Raw genomic sequence first — 23318 nt, 5'->3', positions numbered from 1 at the left:
TTTTTGTCGATAGGGGTGGTGCCGTGCGAATGTCCAGCAGGAGTGATTCGAACCGAATCGCTCTTCAAGTCCGAAACGTTCATAAAGCTTCAGACGGCGGTTCGTGGCTGAAGTGAAACTCCCCCAACAATGTGCTTTATCCATTAATGTCAACATCATAATCCGCTTGTAACTGGAAAATTCGTAATCTAGCTATTAATCGTACACCTAGTAATCTTATAAGACCGTGATTCGCATATTTTCATGATTTGCTCTAGTGCAGTACACTCTATCGACAAAAATTTAAACTATTTTTTTTTATACGAACAAATTTTTGTTCGTAAGAATAACTTTTTCGATAGTTGCATTCAAATATACCAATTCGAGTGAGTATGTGTGATTATGAGTTCAATTTTGATTTCTTTTATATCTTTGATCTATTTTTGAATGTATGAAATAACTTTTAATGTTTATTAACGAATTGAAAAGTTAAATTAATAAACTATGTTATATTTTACTATAGGGTTTGATATGTGACATGCTATTTAACCGTAGTTCATTCTTTGAATTATTTTTCATAACCCTTTCGTGAGAATAACTTTTTCTCAAACTGCATTCAAATGTATAGTACCAATTCCTTCAATTTTTTTTTCCGCATTTTAAATTATTTACTAATATCTGGTGGACAGTCATATTAAAATTTCAAAACTCAGAAATCAAAGCTCTCAACTTTGATTCTCAATCAACTTCTCTTTTTTTATATACAATGTGTCAAGTTAATTATAATGCAGCCTTTATCTCATCAACCGTCCATCATCGAGGTATAGTTTCAATTTGAAATATGCTCAAAAGGCGTTCAAGAATTACCCTGTACTTGTTTTGAGAATGAAAATACAGTGTGTCTTGAAATAAAAAAAATTAGTTTTTTATACAGTTCCACTGTCTTCTAACTTCTAATTAGGATGTCGTTGCCCTGTCTCTCCTGAGGCTAATGAAAAAAAATTCAAAATGTTTAAGGGCAATATTCGCGTTCAAATATCGGCGAAAAGTTGGGAAATGGCAGCATAAATGACGGAAAGGAGCATTGTGTCCGTTGGCTTTTGCTGTTCTTTCGTAACTTTTCTCAATTTTTGAATTCAAATATCATAACGAATATTGCACTTAAAAACATGGACCTTTTCTTCTATTGGCCTCAGGAGATACAGAGCGATAACTTTCTAATTGTGATAGTAAAATTTAGTTTAAAGTTTCGATAAAAAGTTATAAAAAGTTAGGGGTTTTTTTTTTTGTTACGCACTGCATTTTCACTCTCAAAATTGGTACAGGGTAATTTTTGAACGCCTTTCGAACATTTTTCATGTTGGAATTATACCTCTACGATGGACGGTTGATGAGATAAAGTTTTCATTAACATTTACAGGGCACCCTGTATAAAAATTGAATGCATGAATTGAAGGAATGCATGAATCGTTGGGGAAAAATGAGAATGTTTAATGAGCAATTGATATGGAAAACGTAAAGGAGTCGAATACGAATACATAAATGTATATTGAGAACGGGGGGAAGAAAGAAATATCGAATAATCATTCAAACGCGATATTTTTCTTTTAAAAGCACCTTTTTTTTTGTTTTCAAATGTTAAAAAAAAAGACATGATTTTCCCATTTACGCTCTTTCGGACTTCGTTGGAGAATATCCACGAGAGTTTCTTTGGAATCTTTTTTTTTTTCATTCTATCCCTCCACCAAAAATGCCCAGGAAAAGTTTAATGGAATTTTAATACCCAGTTTCTATGAAATTCATTTTTATCCAGTGGAATCAGGAGAGGAAAAAAAAAAAAATTGCTAGCAAGACTTTCCGAGAGCCTCTCGGGCGAACTTTTTTTCCCACCGCCTCAAATTTTCTTCTTAAAGTTCTATCCAATGTACTTTTGAGTGAAATTACGTAAAAAAAGAAGTTTCTGGAGGAAAAAAAACGATAGCTATTTAGGAGAAGGGGAATTTTTTTATTTCTTCTTTTATATACTATTTTAAAATCAATTAGAGAAGAAAAGTTGGTTGCGACTTTGTGGTGGAAAGTGGAGTCATATATACTTACTTTCACGATAATAAAAAGCTACATAGGTCGATCGGATGGAAATGTTATATTTTATAGAGTTTTTCTATGAAATATATTTGATAAATGAAATTTGTACGAAATTGTGTAACTCATGCTAAGTGTAACTCTGTAATGTGTGTAATATAATACATATAACTCTGTAATTGTGTAACTCTGCATTTATGTTTTGTATTAACTGTACATTTACACAGGGTGTTCATTCTTATCGTTGTGTGTAATTGCTTATTTCTAAGCCGATATTCAATTCACTCTTGGAATTCTTGACTAAATCGTAGAATTAGTATTACATGTATGATGATTAATTACTTGAATAACATATTTGAGATGTTTAAAAAAATTTGATGCTGAATTTAGCGTGTTTTTCTTTGTAACTGATTCACCTTTCAGATTAATTATCTTCTCAGTTAATATAAATTAATGATCATAATTTAGCAAAAATTGTTAGTCATTAGGATTTTGGGTCTTTGTATGTACCTTGTGACAAGAAAAAATTGTAAAAAAAAACTACTTTTTCCCTATTTTAAAAATATTAATTTCTGTTCGTGGCTATGGGGAAAAAATCAGATTGAAAATCAGGAAAAAAATTCTGAAAACTTCATTTTTGAAAGGTCGCAAAAATCAAATTTCTTTGTAATTAAAAAATACTATGAAATGCTATTTTTAATTCAAATTTCATATAAAATTTATTTCATGCAAAAATGTGCATAAAAATTACTTGAAAAAATTTAAGCAAATTATTGTAGAAATTTAACGTTAGTCACAAGCGGGAGTTCAACCCGGTTTTTATGTAATTCATTTTTGTCTAAGTGAAATCAAGAATGAAATAAAAAAGTATTGGAAAGACTTTTCGAGATCCTCTTGGAACATATTCTTTTAAATTTTTTTTTGTAAAGTTCTACCCAATCTACTACTTTTGAATGAAACTACACGGAAAAAATTTTACGAAAAAGCGGTAGCCATTTAGAAGTGTTTACATCATCACGTGCCGAATGCGTACCTTGACATTCACCACATTCATTGCACAAAAAAGAAACACTTCAAACCATTCGCTTTCTTAACATCTTGGAAAATGGGATGCTAACTCTAGTTTGATCAAAAAATACCGTCATATTCAACGATCCTCCCAAACATTACCAGCCATACCCAAAACGAAGCGTATAGATGGGAAATCTAACGATGACAGCACTCTAGTTCAATTTTCACATGAATTTATAATGCAACTCGTGATAAACTCAACTATGACATGTTATCACAAGAGCCTTGAAAATGTAAACACCCATAGAGTGCTATCCAAACATAACACATCAGGGACATCACTGGAGGAATGGCAGTTAGAAATTCATGCACCACAAATTCCTGGTGTTCTCTCAGGTTCAGAACAGCGTGAGATTCAGAACAATTCAAACAGTTATCAACATACATCTTCACGGGATAAAGCGGAATCGAATCGTATTATAAGCATTTTTATTTCCTTTGGTCATTACGCTGGAACGTCGACGTTTCAGACATGAAGGATTTCGATGCAGGAAGATAATTTCATGAGCGCTATTCGTTTCTACTTCAAGAAAGAAATGGCTTTTTCCCCTTCAAAGAATATTTATAAAAAAAAATGTAATTTCCCCAATTTCTATTCTTTCTTCTCTCTCTCTCTCTTTTTTGTTCGTGTCGCGATATAACCACGTCAAAAGATTGAAGACACTAATCTTAGCTGTCGACGTTTTCAGTCTCTACCACCAAAAAAAAGAATGGAATGCAGATTCCCACACACGCCTTCTGGCGGTTACTTTCGTCAATGTCACTGAGAAAATTGAGTTTTTACTCTGAAATCTTCTTTATACTCCTTTAATGAAAAAAAAAAAAGAGGGGAAAAATTGTATTTTTTGATATATTAAAACTAGATGAGATGCTTCCTGTTCATTCGTGATTATTTTTAGCCCGAGGAGAATGGAAAATTCATTTTTTATTTTATTTTTTTTTTAAAAAAAGGGAGTTACTGAAGTATAATCCCATTCTCATGAGAAAAAAAAGAAAATCAAAATCATTTTATTTCTTGAATGGAGACCAAAAGGAAGAAGACTTTTATGAAATTATAATAACATCCTGGGACATTTATTGAAACAGTACATTACAGGAAATATTCATTGTAGCTATAGGGAAAAAATTGTTTCATTTCTTTATGATGCCGCTCCGTTGTAAGAAAAGATACTATTTATTAAAGTTTTATTGCTATATTAAGTATTCGTGGGTTATTGAAGTTCCGAACCCAATATTTATTATCGCGTTATTATTACTAGTTTTAACTAAAGTCTGCATTCAAAAAAAGGTATAAAGGTAAAATATAATAAAAAAATTATAAAATTACTGAAATGTCAGTTTCTTTTTTTTTGTTATTTTTTCATATTATTCGGTTTCAAATGAAATAAACTCGAAATCTAATATAAGTTATGGAATTTTCTGGCTTAAAATAAAGCAAGGAAAGGCTGTCACGTGTAATTTCATAAGGGATTTCCCAATGCAGGCATGATTTGGGATGGATTAAAAAAGTCACTCGAAGAATGGATAAAACTAGATTAGAAGAATAAAGAACCATGAATACAGAAATAATAATGAAATAAAATTAAAAAGGAATAAGATACCCTAGATGTCTGTGAATACTTAGGATAAAAGTCGAGAAACTTTCTCGGTAATGCCGAAACTAAAATGAGCGAAGTGTAACACTGAAAAAAAACATACGCTGTATTTGGATTTGTATGAAGCTCATAAAAATTCAGAATTCAATATGAAGATATATCGAAGTTGATATTACTAATATATTATTGCTTACACTTTTCTGAAGACACTCGAAACTATAACCAAGTTTCTTTATCTCACAAATGCACGAAGAAAATGTCACTTTTGTATTCCGTAGACAAGTGCATTTTCGTGTATTTATGGTTGCAAACCCCGCTTCCCTATTAAATGTAACGATTCCCGAAATGTAGATTCTACGTTTCACCCACCCATCGTCGAGAGATACTCTGCACTTACTCTTGTATGATTTATTCTGTGTATGCTTTAGGAAGAAATAAAAGAACAAGAACTGAATAAAAATAATGTTTTGGAACGGGAACAAGGAGTTGAAGAAAACGTATGGCGTGAAGGGCGAAGACGTAAGAGCAAAACTGGAAGAATGTGAAGGGTACCATAAACATAAGATGCTATTTCTTTTCTCTGTGGCAAAAAAAAAAAAATGTACCGCTACTCTTTTTTGGACTGATCATGGCTTTGCTGTCAGACTTTACGAACTGCTTTCGTATATATAACAAACTTCTCGTCGTCCAATGCTCCCGTTTCTTTCATCCATCACTAGTTAAGGACTTTTTCTCTCCTTCACTGTTGGAGGATGCAAGACTGTGTGTGTTTGCTCAGAGGATCTCAATCTCTTCCTTTTTTTTTTTCTAATTCTTTTGTTATTTATCCCTCAAAATCCTCTCTGATTGATGGGCGATGAACTATAAGTTAGTAAATGAACTTTCGTTTTGATAAATATATATCTGTTTTATTGGTCAACGCTATGGCTTAATGAATACATGGTATAGGGGATGTTTTTCCTTTTTGTGGTTCTGTCGAGAATACAGTGTTTTCTAATTTTTCTTACGATCGTTATAAGATATATCTTGGAAATATTTATATCTAAGAAATTTCTCTGCTTGAGAGGGTTTGTTTCTTCTGTCAATGAAGAAGTGAATCTTCGATGAATCGTCAATGAAGAAGTGGTGATGAATCGCAGTTTTTCTCAAGCTTTTTGACAGAAGTGACTCCCTTCCCGTAGTGGCCATAAATCAATTGCCTTCAATACTAATTGCGTGTATAAGAGTAAATGATTGATAATCATTTTATTTCCAATAACCACTGAGTTGGTAAAATATCCTAGGTTCACCGCTCTACTATTGAGATACTTTTCGACTTCCTGGGGTACCATGACATACACTTTTAAATTCACCGGAATATTTTTTGCGTTATAAGTTGGAGGAATGAATCCAAGGACTTGTAAATTCACCGGAATAGCAAAATTGTATATTCTCTTTGATTAAACTCTCCACTTTTAATCAGTTATTTTATAGGCTCATATGTAAAAGCTAGCCTTCCTTCGGTACTCTCACGTGTGTAAATGCAAAGTAATCCAAAATGAATCAACCAAAAAAAAACCCCATGCCTGAGACTGATGTAACTTACTCCTTCATTTCTTACTCTTACTCATTACTTACTGATGAGTAAGTAATGAGTAAAAAAGTTTCATAAAAACTTATGAAACTCTTTCATAAGTTTTTGGAACTTATTTTCCAAACATCAATGTTATAATTATATTACATTAACGGCATTATATATATATATAACGTTCAAACTATATTAACATAAATGTTCACTAACGTGAAAGGTAAATTACCCAAGTTTGATTTGGCAGTACTGAAAGCTGCGATACCCACAATTTTCATTTGAAATTTCGCTAGTTTTTACCTTAGGTGTCACAGCATAGCCTTATCTCGAGTTCTTTGATCGTGCAATGGGGTTAGAGAACATAACCTATCTGCTACTTTAACTACTCTAAGTCTTGTAGGGATGGTATATTTTTCCCCTACTACCAAATTAGTAAAAAAATAAACACAAGGAAAGAAGTTTTTGGACATTCTAGAAGGCCGTAAACTTTTTATTTGGCTTGTAGTTTGATTTTGGATAAAAAAGCACATAGTTAACACTTAGGAGGTGCCAGCTTTTCAGTGTCGTCAGATGTAATTTGGGGGGTTAACCTTTTACGTTATATTGATATGTGTGAAATTAATTGGTTACAACAGTCTTTGGAATGTTTTCTTTTTGTAGTTTTTATTTTGAATTTCCTTGTATTTGACTAATCTTGTAAACACACACTCTTTCACAGGGTATCCCATACGCTGAACCACCAATCGGAAACTTGCGTTGGAGGAAGTCCAGTCCATTATGGAGCGATACGTCTTGGTGCAAAGCAAACAATTACAAGAGAGTCACATCATATGGCCCAGCTTGCTACCAGTTGAACCCTTTCACCAAACAAACAGAAGGTAGCGAAGATTGTCTGCACTTGAATGTATGGACACCAACTTTGGATCCTGGGGTAAGACCTTAATTCTTCTCAAATATATTTCAATTAAAACTTGATCTACTGAATCTGAATATAAATTTTGTTAATATTGATGCATCTTTAACGCATATAAGATTTATGCTTTTAAGTAAATCCACTGTTTTAAGATGGTGATTCTAACATTTTTAAGCAATACACGAAATTTGATAGCTATCTTCAAAGCGTAAGTTCGAATCAAGATTTGTTTATGTACGAACAGAGTTCTGACCTATATTAATGACTCATGAAACAGTATCCATGACAATATCTGACGGTGACCGTTAAACGGGAGATATTAATTCTAAAGATGAGATAATGTGTGTTGTATTCGTTTTATCAAAATGTAGACACAAAATGGGGAAAGCCAGCTTGTCAGCCTTAAAAAATAATAATCGTTAAATGTATGCCGGAACATATAATACACTTCATATATACAGCAAAACCACTCTTAATGGACATCCCTCTTTTATGGCCAAACAATAATTTCCTGTGTATTAGGATAAGGAACCACACAAAGGTATATGATATCATGGAAAGAATCAAACGTCTAAAATGGAAATGGGCTGAATATATTGCAAGAAGACAGGGCGACAGATGGATCACAAGTATTCTAGATTGGTACTCCCGTGGTGTCAAACGTCCGAGAAGGCGTCCCCACGCAAGATGGATTGACGAGATCAGGAAAATGGCAGGAGTCAACTTGATGGCTAAAGCATCAGGCAGAGCAGAATGGAAAAAGTTAGAGGAGACCTTCTCATCCAGCAGAGGATTGAAAATGGTTGTTGTTGATGGTGATGATGAATAACATTTTAAAACCCTGATTAATGATCAACCCCCCCCCCCCCATTTTACGGACAAATTGTTTTGTCCTGCCGGTATCCGCAAAAGACAGGTTTTACGGTATTCATGCTTCGATACCTCAGAGATGGGAAATGTTGTGTGTTTGGTCTTCAAAGGTACACATAATAATGAAAAAAAGGAAAAAAAAAAGGAAATTTTCACATAAATTTTAACACAAATAAGTAAATGAAAACCGGAATGGAGTTGACAAATAAAAAAAAAATTGTCATTTAGCGATGTATGCAAGATGAAAGAAACATTATGATATAATTTTATGAATAATCAGCCATAATACCCGGCGCTGCTCTGGTTTCCCGCATGTACTGACAGCATTAAAGAAGTAACAAACCATTGTAAAAACATATACATGTCTTAAACGCATTGTTAGGGAACCACGGTAACCAATGTAAATATTCTAAAAGTCATTGTTCAGCTCGAGAAACCACTGTTGCCTGACTGTTTTTTTGCACGTTTCGGGCATTTGCTCAGCTCTCACGAACATTTATAAAGTAGCCTATCATTCGATCCGAGTCCAGTTTCATATATGTACAAAATTTGTGGATGATCGGTCCAAAATTGGAGATTTTTACAGAGAACGCACGCGCGCGGGCAAACACACACACACACAGAAAATCAATTTTATATATAGCGATAACAATTACATCACAATATCACACGTATAGTTTACATTTTCTTGAGTTATTAACCATGGTTTAAAATTTATAAAAAAGATGTGCATTAAGATCGTTCAATTATGAATTGTGGAAGTAAATAAAATACTTTAGAGCTAAATACAGGAAAGATTTTGAAAACGAATATAATTTCGTTTGGCTTCTCGTATAGTATGAGGTCTAAATTTCATTCCAGTTTTATATAACTTTAGATTGAGATGACCATTTCTTTTATAAAATATTTGTAAGCTTTTATAAGCATACTATTATTATAGAGGGAGTATCTTTTTTAACTAATTTAAAAGCGTAAATGTATGTATGATTTTGTTTTTACTAAGAATGATACAGATAAAGGACTTCTGTGTGACGAAAAGTGTAGAAATATTGCTGGATTATGTTTCCCCCAACATGCATCGCCCTAATTTATAATTTGACTTAGATTATACTAATGCAAAGAAACGTATAGTATTGCTATGGTTTGGGAAAATTTAATCCTCTGGTAAATTAAAATGAAAAAAATTTTAAAAATGAAAAATGAATAAACGGTTTTAACTATAGGAGATGCAATGTTAAAGTCAAGCTGACCATCTGCTTTGACTCTAGTAGCGGGGTTCATCACGAGCACGCACCGCATTGCACGACCATCACCAAGGAGTGCTGTCAAGAGGTTGTTCATCGCAATTGGCAGCCCCGTCACGCTTAACGCAGTACCGCTATATCTCAAAAAAAGTAAGCAACGCACGTAAAAAAGCAATTGTATCGCCAGATCCACATGACCAACTTACATCCAATGATATCACTCCGGTTTCGAAATCTCTTTCCGTCTGGGCGCTTGGCCTATGGCCCTCGGCACCGGCCCTCCGAGATTTGTATTCACCGTTCTCTTTCGGGACGTTCGCTCTCGGAGTCCTCTCGTACAGCACGGCGTATACAGATCTCGGAGGGTGGATGACGGGCGTCGCGGCATCGGTTTCATAAAACTCACCGACCACATTTCAGATGTTTTGAAGTAACATCCATTACTTCAAAAGGTATTCACGTACCATTCTACACTGTTCACAGTGATTATGAGGTTCAGTCCAGCAGCGGTGAAGAAAAGTAATCGTTGTTTCACACTAAGGCCGAGAAGTAAACCGTTTGTGTTGAACGAATTCGTTTTTGAGAAGGATCCGCGGAGGATTAGGTTATTAGCCATGCGATGACGCTAATATAAAACGGGACGATGTATGGTGGTTAAAGAGGTGCAGCTATAATATTATGATGTTAATAGTAATAACGGCTTGCATTAATTGTCGCATAGTTTTGGTACTGTGCTAAAAATTTTGAGGTTAAAAAACCTTAACTGAGCAAAACATTTCTGTGTGACCTCTCATTTATGTTTTTTCCAACAGACTGTTGATATGAATTGAATCAGTGAAATGGGGCGATATAATGTTGAAATTTGTGCCATTAAATCATGCATGAAAATATTTTGCTTCACATGACAGATTTACTCAAAAAACAAATGCAACCAGTTTTGATCCAAAACTCAAAGGGAAGGGTGCCAAAACTGACACATCATCGCTCCAACATATTGGGGTTGAGTGCCGCAGCCAGGATTTTTAATAGCCCTCCAAATAAATATCAGTCACAAAGAAAAATTGATACCGACTGCAAAAAAAAATCTATAAAATAGGAAGGAGAACATGAAGAAGTGAAGATATAACTGGCAACTTTTTATGTGCCATTGACAATTTTTGTCGCTACCATTAGCAACTTTACGTTCCTTTGACAATTTTTGTGGCTATAATTGGCAACTTCACTTGACTTTGACGAGTGTGCCTGTGATGATTCTGGGCCCCACGTTGTTCAAGTTCTTCCTGCCATTTTGTGAAAAAAAAAAAAAAAAACGAAAATGTCACAGTGCTCACATTTCCTCCTTCATCGGAAGTCCGATGGTGTCTTGCAGCTTCTTCAGGTAGGAAAAAATCCAAGCATGCGCACTAGGATCTCCTGCACGTGCACGAAACCACGCTTCCATACCTTCATTGGTTCAAGCACGTAAATTTATGGTCGAGTTCTTTTAACACAAACCTCTACGTGTTTACCTCTACTCTACCCTAAAAATAGTCTCTACTCTATTGACGACTATATGCACATGCAATCTGAGGTACTACTATCTGTCATACTACAGCACTTTAGGATACCGAAATCATTAAAAGTATCATAACCAAATAACATAAATTTCGTTTTTATCTACATTTACATACTTATGTAACTTTAGTTTGTTATTTTTAAACCAGACATTGCGTTACGATCGTTTTGCGTGTTATTTTTCAAGTAAATTGAAGAGCTTTCAAAGTAACAAAGAACTAAATCATCAGCAAAAGCAGTGATTTTTCCTTTCAAATTAAAGTTGCACAAGTTATTTATATATATTAGGAATAAAATCTCGTACCACGTACCTTACCCTGAGGTACACCAGATGTAATTTGCATTTTGGAATGTGTGTGTGAATGTTCTTTATACAAATCTACAATTTTAGGTCTATCGTCGTCAAATTTATCATATGTACCAAACGCAACCCGACTTGAACAATAGGATAGGCTGCTTTACAAGTTCTTCAGAGCTGGACAAATGCCGGAAATGGGTGAAAAACTGTCAGGCAACAATTGTCCCTGGGCCTCAACAATCACTTTCGGAATGTTTACTTTGGTTACCGTGGTTTTCTAGCAATGCGTTGCAGACAAGCATATGCTATTTCAATGGTTTGCCACTTCTTTTATGCTGCCAGTGTTATGTATATAATAGTTCATGCCTTTATAATAGTTTTCACACTTTTAATCCTCCCAGTAATCGAAGAAAACCCGGGCAGCACCGGGTATTATAGCTAGTCAGGAAGAAAATCGGTTCACCTACCTTACCTTGAGGTACACCAGATGTAATTCTCCGTTTATAACTGAAAACGAAATTAACTTTATCACTTTGAACTCTGTTAGTAAGATATGATTTGAGAAAAGTGTTTTATTAATTTAAATAGATTACTTCCTGAAGAATTAAGATTTGCACTTAAAACAGGTTCGACAGAAACTCTGGAGGGAATCTTCAAAAGGATTTTCATTAAATCACAATCCTGAAAGAAATTAATTAATTTTATTTAGAAACGTTATAGATGCGAAAGAGTATATTCAAGAATGGCTCGACATAACGTTAGTATACAGTAGTAATTAGCTTGAGGAGTGAACATCAGTGAGGGTTATTATCTCTTTCTGGAATCCCTATGAGATACGGATCCACCAGTGACATTATCCGTACAATTCTACCAGAATTTTCCAGTTTCGGGAGCACGTCTCGCGTGGGAAGTAACCGGAAGATACAACTAATCCCTATGGAAAGTAAATCATCAGCTGGAGCGTGTGAATCTTTGAACCGGACTTGATTCGCGACACATGTACATTCCTAGAATGTCTCGACAGAAATTGAATCTTGCTCTAGCAAACAGCGTGGTAAAGTAAACAGTGAATACTTTCGTCCCCAAATTTCAACATCTTCAAATCGTTGAATCGAAAATATCGTACTTGTTACGACGAAATGAATGTTAATGTGGGTGTTTTTGTTAACTTTTGAGTGTCATATTGACAGACGTTAAAATGTATCATCGGTGTGACAATTCTAATTACAGACAATTGATTCATTCGACCTCTTCTCAGGCAGGTTTAGAAGTCATGGTATGGATACACGGAGGATTTCTCCAGTTTGGGAGCGGACACGAGCAGGGTTTCAGTCCCAGCGGAAGACTGGCGAGGAACCTGAATGTAGTGTTCGTGTCGTTCAACTACCGGCTTCACGCACTCGGGTATCTTGCTCTAGACCTGCTATACAACGGTACTCTGGATGAAGATGCCAAGGGGAACTACGGCCTGTGGGATCAACTGCTGGTTCTTCGCTGGATCAAAGATCATATTATATACTTCGGTGGAGATCCCAGAAAAGTCAGTAATCAGTTATGTTCCTGTATTATTTCTTTTTTTTTCTATCTCGCCTTCGCATACTTTACGCATACATTTTTCTAGGAAATTTTGACTTTTGCTCGTTGTATGAGAAAAAAAATGTTCATACATAATTCGTCTTACATTTTTGCATTCTTTAAGAAACATTATCTGACATGCTCTACTCTACAGTACCTCGGTGACTGTATTTGGTCTATACCAGTGTTTTCCAGCAGGTGATCCGTCGACTCCCGCGGGGTTCTGTGATTACATTGTAAGTAGTCCGCGCGATGATTTACAGGTACTTCTATGGCAATCAGGGGTGTCAACCTTTCAGACATTGCACGCCAAAATTAAACTTTCCACGAAGCCTTGAGAGAACACCTTGCAGCCTCCTTCATAGTTTTGCAGCCTGATACTGATAACTTACAGGCACTGACGTCTTAACGCATGGTCCCTCCCGGGCACGGCCCGTTGGCCTCAAGAGAAGAGGGACCTCAGAAAAAATGAGAAGTAGTTGAATTCTTCGGGAATTTGCCTGGTAAGGCCTCAGAAAAATCACTTGGTCTGGAGGGCCTATGATGCTCTTAAGACGGCCCTGCTTACAGGAAAAAAATTAAACTTGATTAAACCTTAGCTCAAAAAAACTTTCAACGGGGAAAAATTGATAACATTATCCAAATAAAAATTGATAACATTATCCAAATAAAAATTGATAACATTATCAGAATTCCCGATAACTATAAATGAATTTTTCCCCATGTACATAATATTGGTCCGTTCCTTGCAAAAGTGATAACAATACCCAAGTGATAACTTTATCCGGGATTCCAATAGGCAGCATCGGCTGTATCTCTTCTCCATGTTTAGAGCCTAAAAGATCAGCGACTTAAAAAAAAAACAAAAAAAACTTCATTTTCATTCAGTCATTCAGTAAGTTGGCGCAGCCAAAATGCGGAAAGTACGCTGTAGTCCCGTAAAATAAGAATTTCGTGCCACACCTATACAGTACCATAATCAGATAAAAAAATAATTCTTCATTCACATTTTGGATGTAAATCTATAATTAAGGATCTTATAGAAACTAAATGGTAATAGAAGTGTAATTGAAATTTGTAATGGACCATTACGGACCTCAACTACCTGAAGTTACGAGCAACATTAGCAAAGAATAGAGCTCTAAATAAGAAAGAGCTCTTTTTTAACATCGATCAATGATAATATTTCTCTATAAGAGTGACTTGACTTATTGGAGAGAAGGCTCAACTGTGAGTGTGTGTGTGCGTAAAATATCAGGCATTTATGAGTATAGTATATTTTAGACGAGAAAATTTACGAGAGGAAATAAAATAAATGTTAAAAAATATGTGGAGGGGTAATACACACATGTACTGATGGATATTTACGAGCTGTAGTTATGTGCGAAATTCAAGTTGTAGCTATTCCATGTCTGCTAATTAAGTTAACGTAGAGCTTGATACCTTTCATAAAATATAAGATGAGAGATAAAAAAAAAATTGTTCCTACTATATCACCTAACCGTGGTAAAGTCTAGATCTTTATTATAGTGCTCTCGCTCTCGTGTTTCAGCCCTAATAGGAGACGACCTTTATCCGATGTAATTTGCCTCATGCATCTTCGTTTTAGGTGACAGTGTTCGGTCCCGACGGAGGTGCGGCCTCCATTCTGGTGATGCTCACATCCGTCCATTTCCGGAACACATTTCGCTCAGCGTGGCTCTTGGGACCTTCGATTATCTTCAATAGGAGCTTTTGGGAAATCTCGGCCCACAATCACGGGCATTTTCTGGAGAACTCGGGCTGCGGACAAGACGTTGCGTGCCTCCGAAAAATGAGTCCCAAGGAGGTGATTGCCACTTACATCTGGAACGAAGATCCTTCTTTCCGCATCAGGGATCAGAACGACCTGCCCATCCAAGGCATCCTTCCGGAGCAACTGGTGGTCGTTGACGGTAATTTTATTTACTCGCATCCATTTCGCCCGAATATAATATGCGCGTGTTCGCTCGCTATGGGCTGCTTTTTCGAAATTTACCGACGGCACTTAAAAAGCTGAGTTTCCTGGACGAGCTTCTCAGGAGGGTAAGTTTCGCTCGCTTCGTAAATGCTTCCCGGGTGCGTGGAAATATTCTACGAATCCTCGTTACTACGCTCGAAAAATAAATGAATAAATAAAAATGTCGATGATTTTAAGGCGGAGAAAATGTTTTAGAATATTACAAAAAAAAAAAAAACGGGAAAGTACCTGCAACAATTGTTCTTCGAATTGAACGGTATGTTTCAGAAAGAACTCCGTAACTTTGACAGGTCATAACTTGGGAACAATGATAAACAGAAAGATGAAACAAATAGTACGTTTGATCAATACTTCCTATACAAAGTGATTTCATAACTTCCCTTGGCCGCATTTTACTGGCGAACCGTTGATCCTGGAAGCGTACTTCCAATTAGAAAAAAATATCCAAATAGCATGTAGTACTTAAATTACCTAGTTCGGGAAAGTTGTTGACCTGTTTCTCCTGAACCGAACAAGGAAAAAATTCCACGTTTTTAAATGCAATACTCGATATATGAATTCAAAATCACTAAAAATGAGGGAAGGGAAACCTGCGTAAAGTAACGGACAAGTTCATTATGCTGTTCTTTCCTCTTTTTCAGCGATGTTTTTGAATTCAAATATCTCAGCGAACACTGCACTTGAAAACATGGAAATTTTTTATGTGCTCAGAAGGGACAGGACAACAACTTTCTCTCTGATTGGGTTTTTTAAGGACAGGGTGAACAAACAAAAAGTTTTTGTATTTTAGTAACTGTACAACCCCTTGCAATATGAATTACCTATGTGAGGCATACACATTATTTACAAACTTTCTAATGGGAAATATATTTCTAAGATTGATGGTTCACCAATAATTTGTATCCAATTGGACTCAAGTAATCACCCTGCAGAGCTATACAGCTATAGGAGGTATTGTTTTGATGAGTAAGTGTATAATTTTAAATACATCGGTTTGCCAAACTAACTACAATTTCAACGTATAGAGTGCAGTCACACGGTATTTTACGACTTCTTTCTGTGGAGCCATTTGAAAGTTATTGTTTACAGCAAGTGTTCTTGAACACTGTATCAGCATGAACAATTCATATGTGAGACATACACATTCACTGCGGTAGGAACATTTCAGGAAAGTGGCTTCAAAGTTCTCTCCTCACTTTTTTCATGCTATTATTAAGCAAGACAGACACTTAAAAACCATATTTTTCTTATTTGAGCAATATCTGTGAAATACAATGTAGCACATCGTTTAGAAGACTTGCCTCTATAGTGTGTTGCCATTTAATAGATAAAGTTTTGATTTATTACACACACAAATCAGCGTAATTGAAATTCCTGGAGTGCTCATTTTACGAGAGCACTACGTACTTGTTTCATCTTTCTATGTATAGCAACACTGGATAAATCCAGGCCAACTCTTCATCCACCATTAATGTACAGTGTGACGTCAGTATTAACTTCACAGCCAATAGCTGTCCCGTATGCCGTTATCCTCTCCCCAACGATTAGACGTTACTTTAACTGCATATTGAGCAGAAAATTGGTTTTTCCACCCCCGATGAGCCTGATAAGGATTTTTCAAAGCATCCTATTTCTATCTACTACTGTCTCCACGTAATGTCAATTCGGTCAAGGGAGTCCTTTCTGTAACATCCTGTTTACACGCGAAAAATTTCTTAAAGTAGCTTATACACTACTAATCGCAGTAGTGTCTCGTGATATAACGATTACCAATCTGACACATGGCACTCAACAGAAGCATGTACGAACGTGTAGAAATAAGGTGCGCATAGACAAACCATTATCCTACGAAGTTACGTAGGATAATGGTTATGCTAATGCATAGATAGAATAACGCAATTTGCTGCCTAGCATTGTCCTATACAAGATAGCAAATACCGTCTTGATGCATATTGTTGCACAGACGGGACGAGGAATGAAACAGCAATGCGTAAGAGAAAACTTCCAATAGCGTAATACAACTGATACTTTCCTGACCAGAGGTCGTTTATATGAAACACAACGTAAGAAGTGCTGTTGTAACGCAAACCACTCAGTAAAAAGAGTCATTCAGAATTGGCTATAAACTACAGTTCCCAGTGCAATTAGCTGCAGTGTGGGAAAAAAATGACCTTAAAGCAATAAAAAATATAAAGCACGGGACCCTCATAAAAGCCTCTGCAATTAATTTCTGAGAAACCTAGTATATATAAGTACTGTATACAGGGTGAAAACTTGAGTCCGTTTCACTTCAAATAACTCGTAAACCGTTGTCTATGGGAACATGTTCTCAATTAGGAAAAGTGTTTAAATAACGTGTCCATCTTAGATATGTAATTTATTTTACTCAAAAAAGGCCGATATATATATATATATACTGATACAAAATTTAATTTTTTTATATAGTCTTCTGTCCTCTAACTTCCTCTAAATTCTCTATTTTCCTGCCTCTGTTGAAGTAACGGAAGTAAGTTGCTTTGCATCAGTCCAGGATTGTGAGCGATTCTATCTATCTATCTAACTTCCAGAAAGAAAGTCATTGCCCTGTGTCTCCTGAGCGCAACAAAAAAAAAATCGCCCGTTTTTCAGTGCAATATTCACTGAGGTATTTCAATTCAAAATCTCTAGAAACGAAGGTGTTATGAAGTGGAGAACGATCTTGTCTATTCGTTTATACGCGGTTTCCTCCCTCCCCCCTCATTTTCAGTGGTTTGTGAATTAATTTATTTCACTTCGAAACGGATTTCTTTTTTTTCAGGAGAGACAGGGCAGCATTTTTCTAATAACAAAAGAGAGGACGGGGGACCATATAGTAAATTAGTTGTTGTATCTCGGCACATATGGCACATATACGTTCCTTAGTAAAATAAATGTCAAATCTAAGCACCTTTCCTTAATTGAATGTATGTTTCTATAGCTAACGGTTTGCGAGTTATTCAAGGTGGATACGGACTTCAGTTTTCACCATATACATTTTTTTTCGGAAAGGTAATATTCAATTAGAAATAGATAAACTAATGTTCTTGCAGGTGAACTTGTGGTAACATCTCCAATAGAAGCCAGTGTGCAAAGAAATGTCGAAGACGTACCTTTGCTGATAGGTAAGTAAGAAATTTGAAGATTTAATTATTTTCTTGAGATTCAATCGAAAAAAAAAATATTAAAACCGTACCTTCATTCCGTGTTATGAAAATATACAAATTTGATAACTGACATGGATACAATTAATCGTGAAGTTCTTTGAGTTAATGCAGGAGGAGTATAATAAATACTGTATTATGATCTAAATATCAAGATAGTATAGGGCAAATTATGACTTAAATACGTGTATTAGGATATAATATTAGAAAATATTATTAATATTTCAAAATATATAATGTAGTATGCCTTAAAATGTTTTGACTGCTGATTATGAATAAAACTATCTTTTGTAAATTGCGGTGAGCTTGCCACGAATATTGGCTATGAGAGTTTCTGATATATATATATATAAATTAAGGTTCATTACGCATTGGAAAATAATCATGTAAACTTGACACTTTTGTGCGAAACGAATAATAATAATTTATTCACATTTTTCTAAGGAGAAATTAGTTAAATATTAAACCAGCCTGTTTTATCTGCATTGGTTATCTACAACGCTGAATATGGTTCTAGAAATGACCAATACAAAAGAATCTGCAGGCGGAGAAGAGGAAAAAGAGAAAACCAAAGTTATTCGGGCAGATTACGTCATAGGGATGAGAAGAAATTCGCCTGTCGGAAGGGCTGTCAATAGTATCTACTGTAGATAATTCGTTACCCTTTCCATCCCGCACCCCACTTTTTCTTTTGTATTTCCTTACTTATTCTTCTCATTTCTTCCTTTTTCCTCCCCTGTCGTGTTCATCGATTAGGAACATCGGCACAAGCTGTGGATTTCTGGCCTGGACCCGATGACCTCCATTCCTGGACGTGGAAACAGTATCGGAAGTACGTGACCACTAGCTTGGACAGTTTCGGACCCAGAGTCAGCCAACTAGCGCTTCAACTCTACAATACTTCTATCACTTACGGTAATCGTTTCTTGATCTCCGGGGAGGATAAGATTCTCTGGATTTATTTGGATTTTTTTTTTTACTTTTAACCTTCTATGTCCCAGTGTATATTTGAATATATTGTACATGATAAAAACATTTAGAAAAAAACTAGTAGTTCTTTTACAGTCCAGTAGATGCCATTGCTATCGCATCACGTTTACTAGTACTGTACAGAATGTCCTCCATTGTTTGAGATTATTCCCGCTGTTAAACGGCTGTAGTAGCTAAAGGTATTTATTAATGGGGGATGTATCCATGTCACCGAGATTTCCAGGGGTTTCACGACTAAAATTATTTGGGAACCGTTCCATATGAATTCCTTTTCTCAATTTTTTTTGTCATTTTAAAAAATTACATCTTTTAGTGTCGTTTCAGTACAAAATACGGCTATATCAGTACAATACTTTTTCTGATCTAGAAAAGTGTTGATTCCTTATAGGTGTCTTTTTTGAGAGCTGCTGTACGAAATTTTACATGTTCAGAGGTTTATAAAATCGCACCAAATTGGGGGAATCGGAAATAAAATTCAAGGAAATAACTATTAAACTTTGCTAGACTATTTCGTATCTCTTTATAGATAACAGTAAAACAAAATCAAACTGCTTATTTTACCCTTAATTAACCATTCTGGCTAATTAAAAATCTACTCTAATTAAGGGGGTTTATGCACGATCTTGACTTATACCGTGCTTTCCTATGAGAAAAATATCCTTCCTTTGAGGAACATTTGAAAATATTTTATCCATTTTAAGCACTGAATTTTTTCCTTCTCAAATTCTATGGACATTTTTATACAACTTAATGAGAACATTTAGGATTTCAATTATTGGTTATTGTTCTTCGAATTTTAACTTTAGCAACATGCAGCTTTTTCAAAAGCCACTGAAATTTACCGCTAATTTCTGGCATAAAATTTCTTTAAATCATTTCAATGAGAAATCCTCTAGATAAAGTATGTAACAGCTTAATGTGGAGTCATACAATGTTTCAAAATATTTGGAAAAATGATGTTAAAAAAAATGTTCCTTACCTAACAAAAAATGTCGGTTTTCAAAAAAGAACATTTTAATGGAAAACATTAGCATATGCACAGCAGTTTATATTAAAATATGTTAAAAATACTTCTACAGGTAGAACAAAAAATAGAACACAGTCAGACGCAAAAAATATAGTGAAGTAGGGCATCGATTATCCAAAACAATTGGGTACTGGGGATAGGAGGTACTTCGGATAATTGATTTTTCGGATAACCGATCATTGAATGAAAAAAAATTGCACCAGTGTAGGACCAATATGAAACAAACATTGATATTAAACATAAAACTGCATATATTTTGTATCGCACGTCTTAAAAATAACACAGAACTGACTTGCCTTGTCTGAAAAATTCAAAATGGCGATTAAAGTAGGCGTACAGTGTAGGAAAAGCAGTCCAAAATTTTCTTTTGCTTTACTAAAAGCACTAGATCCCGCTGGCGGAACTTCTACGTGGCGCCCAAATTAGAATTTGCCGACTTTCGGTTGACCGATGTTTCGGTTTATTGGTAGTCGAGATAAAATCGACGTTCTACTGTATTTGAAATTCGAAAAATCGAAAATGCGTTTTTTCGACAATTTCAGTGCACCAATCCCCTTATATAAATTGTGGTGTTGATGTATTGTTTCAATTAAAAATATGCTAACAGCACCAATTTGCATTCGTTTTTGTGAAAAAAATGTTATTTTCAATAGGTTTTTATGGGGGGTCGAACAAAAGTGTTTAAAGCACAGTACTTTATTTACGAACGCAACATTTCAATTTTCATGAAAGAGCATGATGATGATTCATTGCATTTTTCAACAATTATTTCATACAGTACTTCTGCGAGTAACAATTTCTCTGCGATTGATATCTTATAAAATAGGAGAAAACTCTTGAGAAAAGAATTCCTTTCGAAATGTATTTTTCAGATGAGAATCCGACACCGGAGCTGCTCTACACGACGATGGTCAGTGACATCAGGCAAACGTGTCCAGTGAGCGAACTCTCGGAAATGCTGTCAACTGTCATGTTGTCGCCGATTTATCATTATACCGTAACATCGAGGCCGTCCGAACCGGTGAGTTGGAAAATAATATCTTCTCAGATAAAATAAAATAAAACCAATACGATCTCTGATACATGATACGTGAAACAGACACTTGTTACACCATTCCCTTTCTTTTCGATCAATACGGAGAATCGCAAGTATAAAGCTAAATTATAAGCATAAAGTGAATTAAGATTTGTATCCTACGAACAGATTTATGAAATTCTTAAATAATTTTTTTGAAAAAGTGCTCGGAAAGGGAAACGGCGAGGGATTATAAGGCACAAGTAATGGTTGATTAGAACGATGTTTGTCCGTTATATGATGGGGAAAAAACCATATCTTGATTTATCACAAACGTATTTCTTAAATCATTTTTTTGTTTGCATATTGATATATTTTCCTTGCAATGAATTTTGTTTTTCAGAATTTCTGTTACCTTAGAATATTATTTCGAGGGGGTAATTATTTATAAAGTTTGAAAAGTGCGGACATGTTCGTATCAAGAATACCAAGAAGTGTATACAGGCTGTTCAAATTATCAGCATAGTAGAAATCTCTGCAGAGTTGTGGATCTTGGAACCTACTTTCAATTACAAAAGGTTTTCAGATGACGTGCGGTTACTTAAAATCTTAAACGGTCGTAGGGGTCGTATACATAAAATAATAAACTAATTTTTTAACCCCATGTACTTAAAAAGTTCCAATTACTCAAATGTAGTTCCCGCTCTGAAAAGTCATTCGCATAAAATTTTATACTTATAAATACAATATTCATCGAGATATTAAATATATAAAATCACTACGTTTTTGTAACTAATCACTGTATTTGCAAGTATTTATTGGCTCAAAATTTGACATTTTTAGGGACTGTACACAAGTAGAATGAACTCAAGCATTTTATCCATTAACTTCCATTAACCATTAACTTGTATTTACATTATGTAATCTGATCCATCAATTTCGAAATCGACAGGATTCCTAGCTATCTGGAAAGTCAAAGAAAATCAGGGAAATGAAAAATGTCCAGGGAAACTCAGAGAAAATATGAAATACTTGACAAAAGTCTGAGAGATACGCAAATATTTGAAGTCAGGGAAAAGTTCCGTAAATGGAAGAAAATAAACTTGAAAAATTCCAAATTCAGAATGCTAAGATTTTGAATTATATGTCTTTTTGCCCCGGAGTTTCAGTCAAGACAATTTTTTGAGTTCGTGTCAGAAAAAGGAAAGGAAATGATCAAGCAGGTTTTGCTGGGAAAAACCTGACTTGAAGAACTACAAATATTTGAGTCGTTTTCTACAATCTATTTAATAATAATCTGATGTCTTTGATTTTGTCATTACAGCTCCGAGTGTACAACTACCCCGGGATATACAGCACGCATCTATGGGATGCAGTTGCTTTCTTCGACCAAATGAATTACTACATCAAATCTCCGAGCTCCGAAGACCTAGAATTCCGTGACAACATACAGAAGCTGGTGACAGATTTTGTGAAATCAGGTGGCAAAAAAGTCCTCACGAGAGACTGGAAGCCATTCCCGAAATCTTCAGCACTTGTCTTTTCGAATGTGTCCATAGTCGATTCATACCACAAGACTAAATGCAAGTTTTGGTCAGCCCACGGGCTTACCGAATACGCCTGGGTGAGCTGAACTATCCGAGGCGTGAACCACTGACGTAACTTGTCCATCTCAGATATTTGGGGAATGTGATAACATTTTTTGAATGTAAAAAAAAAGAAATCAACGAGTCCGTCTGTTTTGCCGTGAATTCCGTCTCTTGTCGTTTTTTCTGATATGTACAATCAGTTTAAAATATTTGATATAAACCACCGTCATTGATTATTCTTACTATATACTCAATCGGGAATTTAAATGGAAATGTCGGTGAAAGACTTGTGTCAGACACATGTATTACGCAGCGACAATTACCGAGATCGGAATGAGATACCGATTCCAACGATGCATGTCCGATAAATTAAATTCCTGTCCGTATAAACAGGTACTCTCCATACATTGATTGCGGCATGGATTCCAATGTATCCCAGTGTGGTATTTCGAATACTCATTCCACGAGTAAGCATTCCTCGATTGACTGGTTTCGAGTGAACTTCTACACAGCGCTCTTGGAAATCTATTTAAAACATAATAAAAATGTTGTATGGGCAGAGTACGTGCTCACTTTGTTATGTAAGTTTATATGTGCGACAGATTCTTGGAAATCGTTCCACCTGCCATGATCAATCGAAACGATTTCGCCCGTTATACCCTATGAATATGGAATTTATTTACCCTTTCTCTGACTAGTCTCAACTCGTTCTGGAAACTTACAAATAAATCACAGTACTGAATTCCCATTCAGAAATGCCATGTTTATCGC

The 23318-nt window shown here is 35.3% G+C and overlaps 1 protein-coding gene across 1 annotated transcript in view; it reads left to right on the top strand.

Moving 5' to 3' along the window:
- Positions 1-22681, top strand: part of LOC149078890 (uncharacterized) — a 52423-nt gene extending 29742 nt beyond the window's left edge. Inside the window, exons 3-9 of the mRNA XM_089241077.1 lie at positions 7013-7225; positions 12432-12713; positions 14358-14682; positions 17816-17887; positions 18683-18841; positions 20816-20964; positions 22283-22681. Coding sequence (XP_089097203.1) covers positions 7013-7225; positions 12432-12713; positions 14358-14682; positions 17816-17887; positions 18683-18841; positions 20816-20964; positions 22283-22591 — 1509 coding nt within the window. The 3' untranslated portion in view covers positions 22592-22681. The remainder of the gene's footprint in view (positions 1-7012; positions 7226-12431; positions 12714-14357; positions 14683-17815; positions 17888-18682; positions 18842-20815; positions 20965-22282) is intronic.
- The last annotated feature ends 637 nt before the right edge of the window (positions 22682-23318 follow it).

Source organism: Pholcus phalangioides, unplaced genomic scaffold (assembly GCF_987345545.1).
Source record: "Pholcus phalangioides strain wild (caught in Gottingen) unplaced genomic scaffold, Ppha-v1.0 ptg000013l_1, whole genome shotgun sequence".
Classification (NCBI taxonomy): Eukaryota; Metazoa; Arthropoda; class Arachnida; order Araneae; family Pholcidae; genus Pholcus; species Pholcus phalangioides.
Note: the sequence above shows the minus strand (reverse complement) of the source record. Positions and strands in the feature narration are given on the sequence as shown.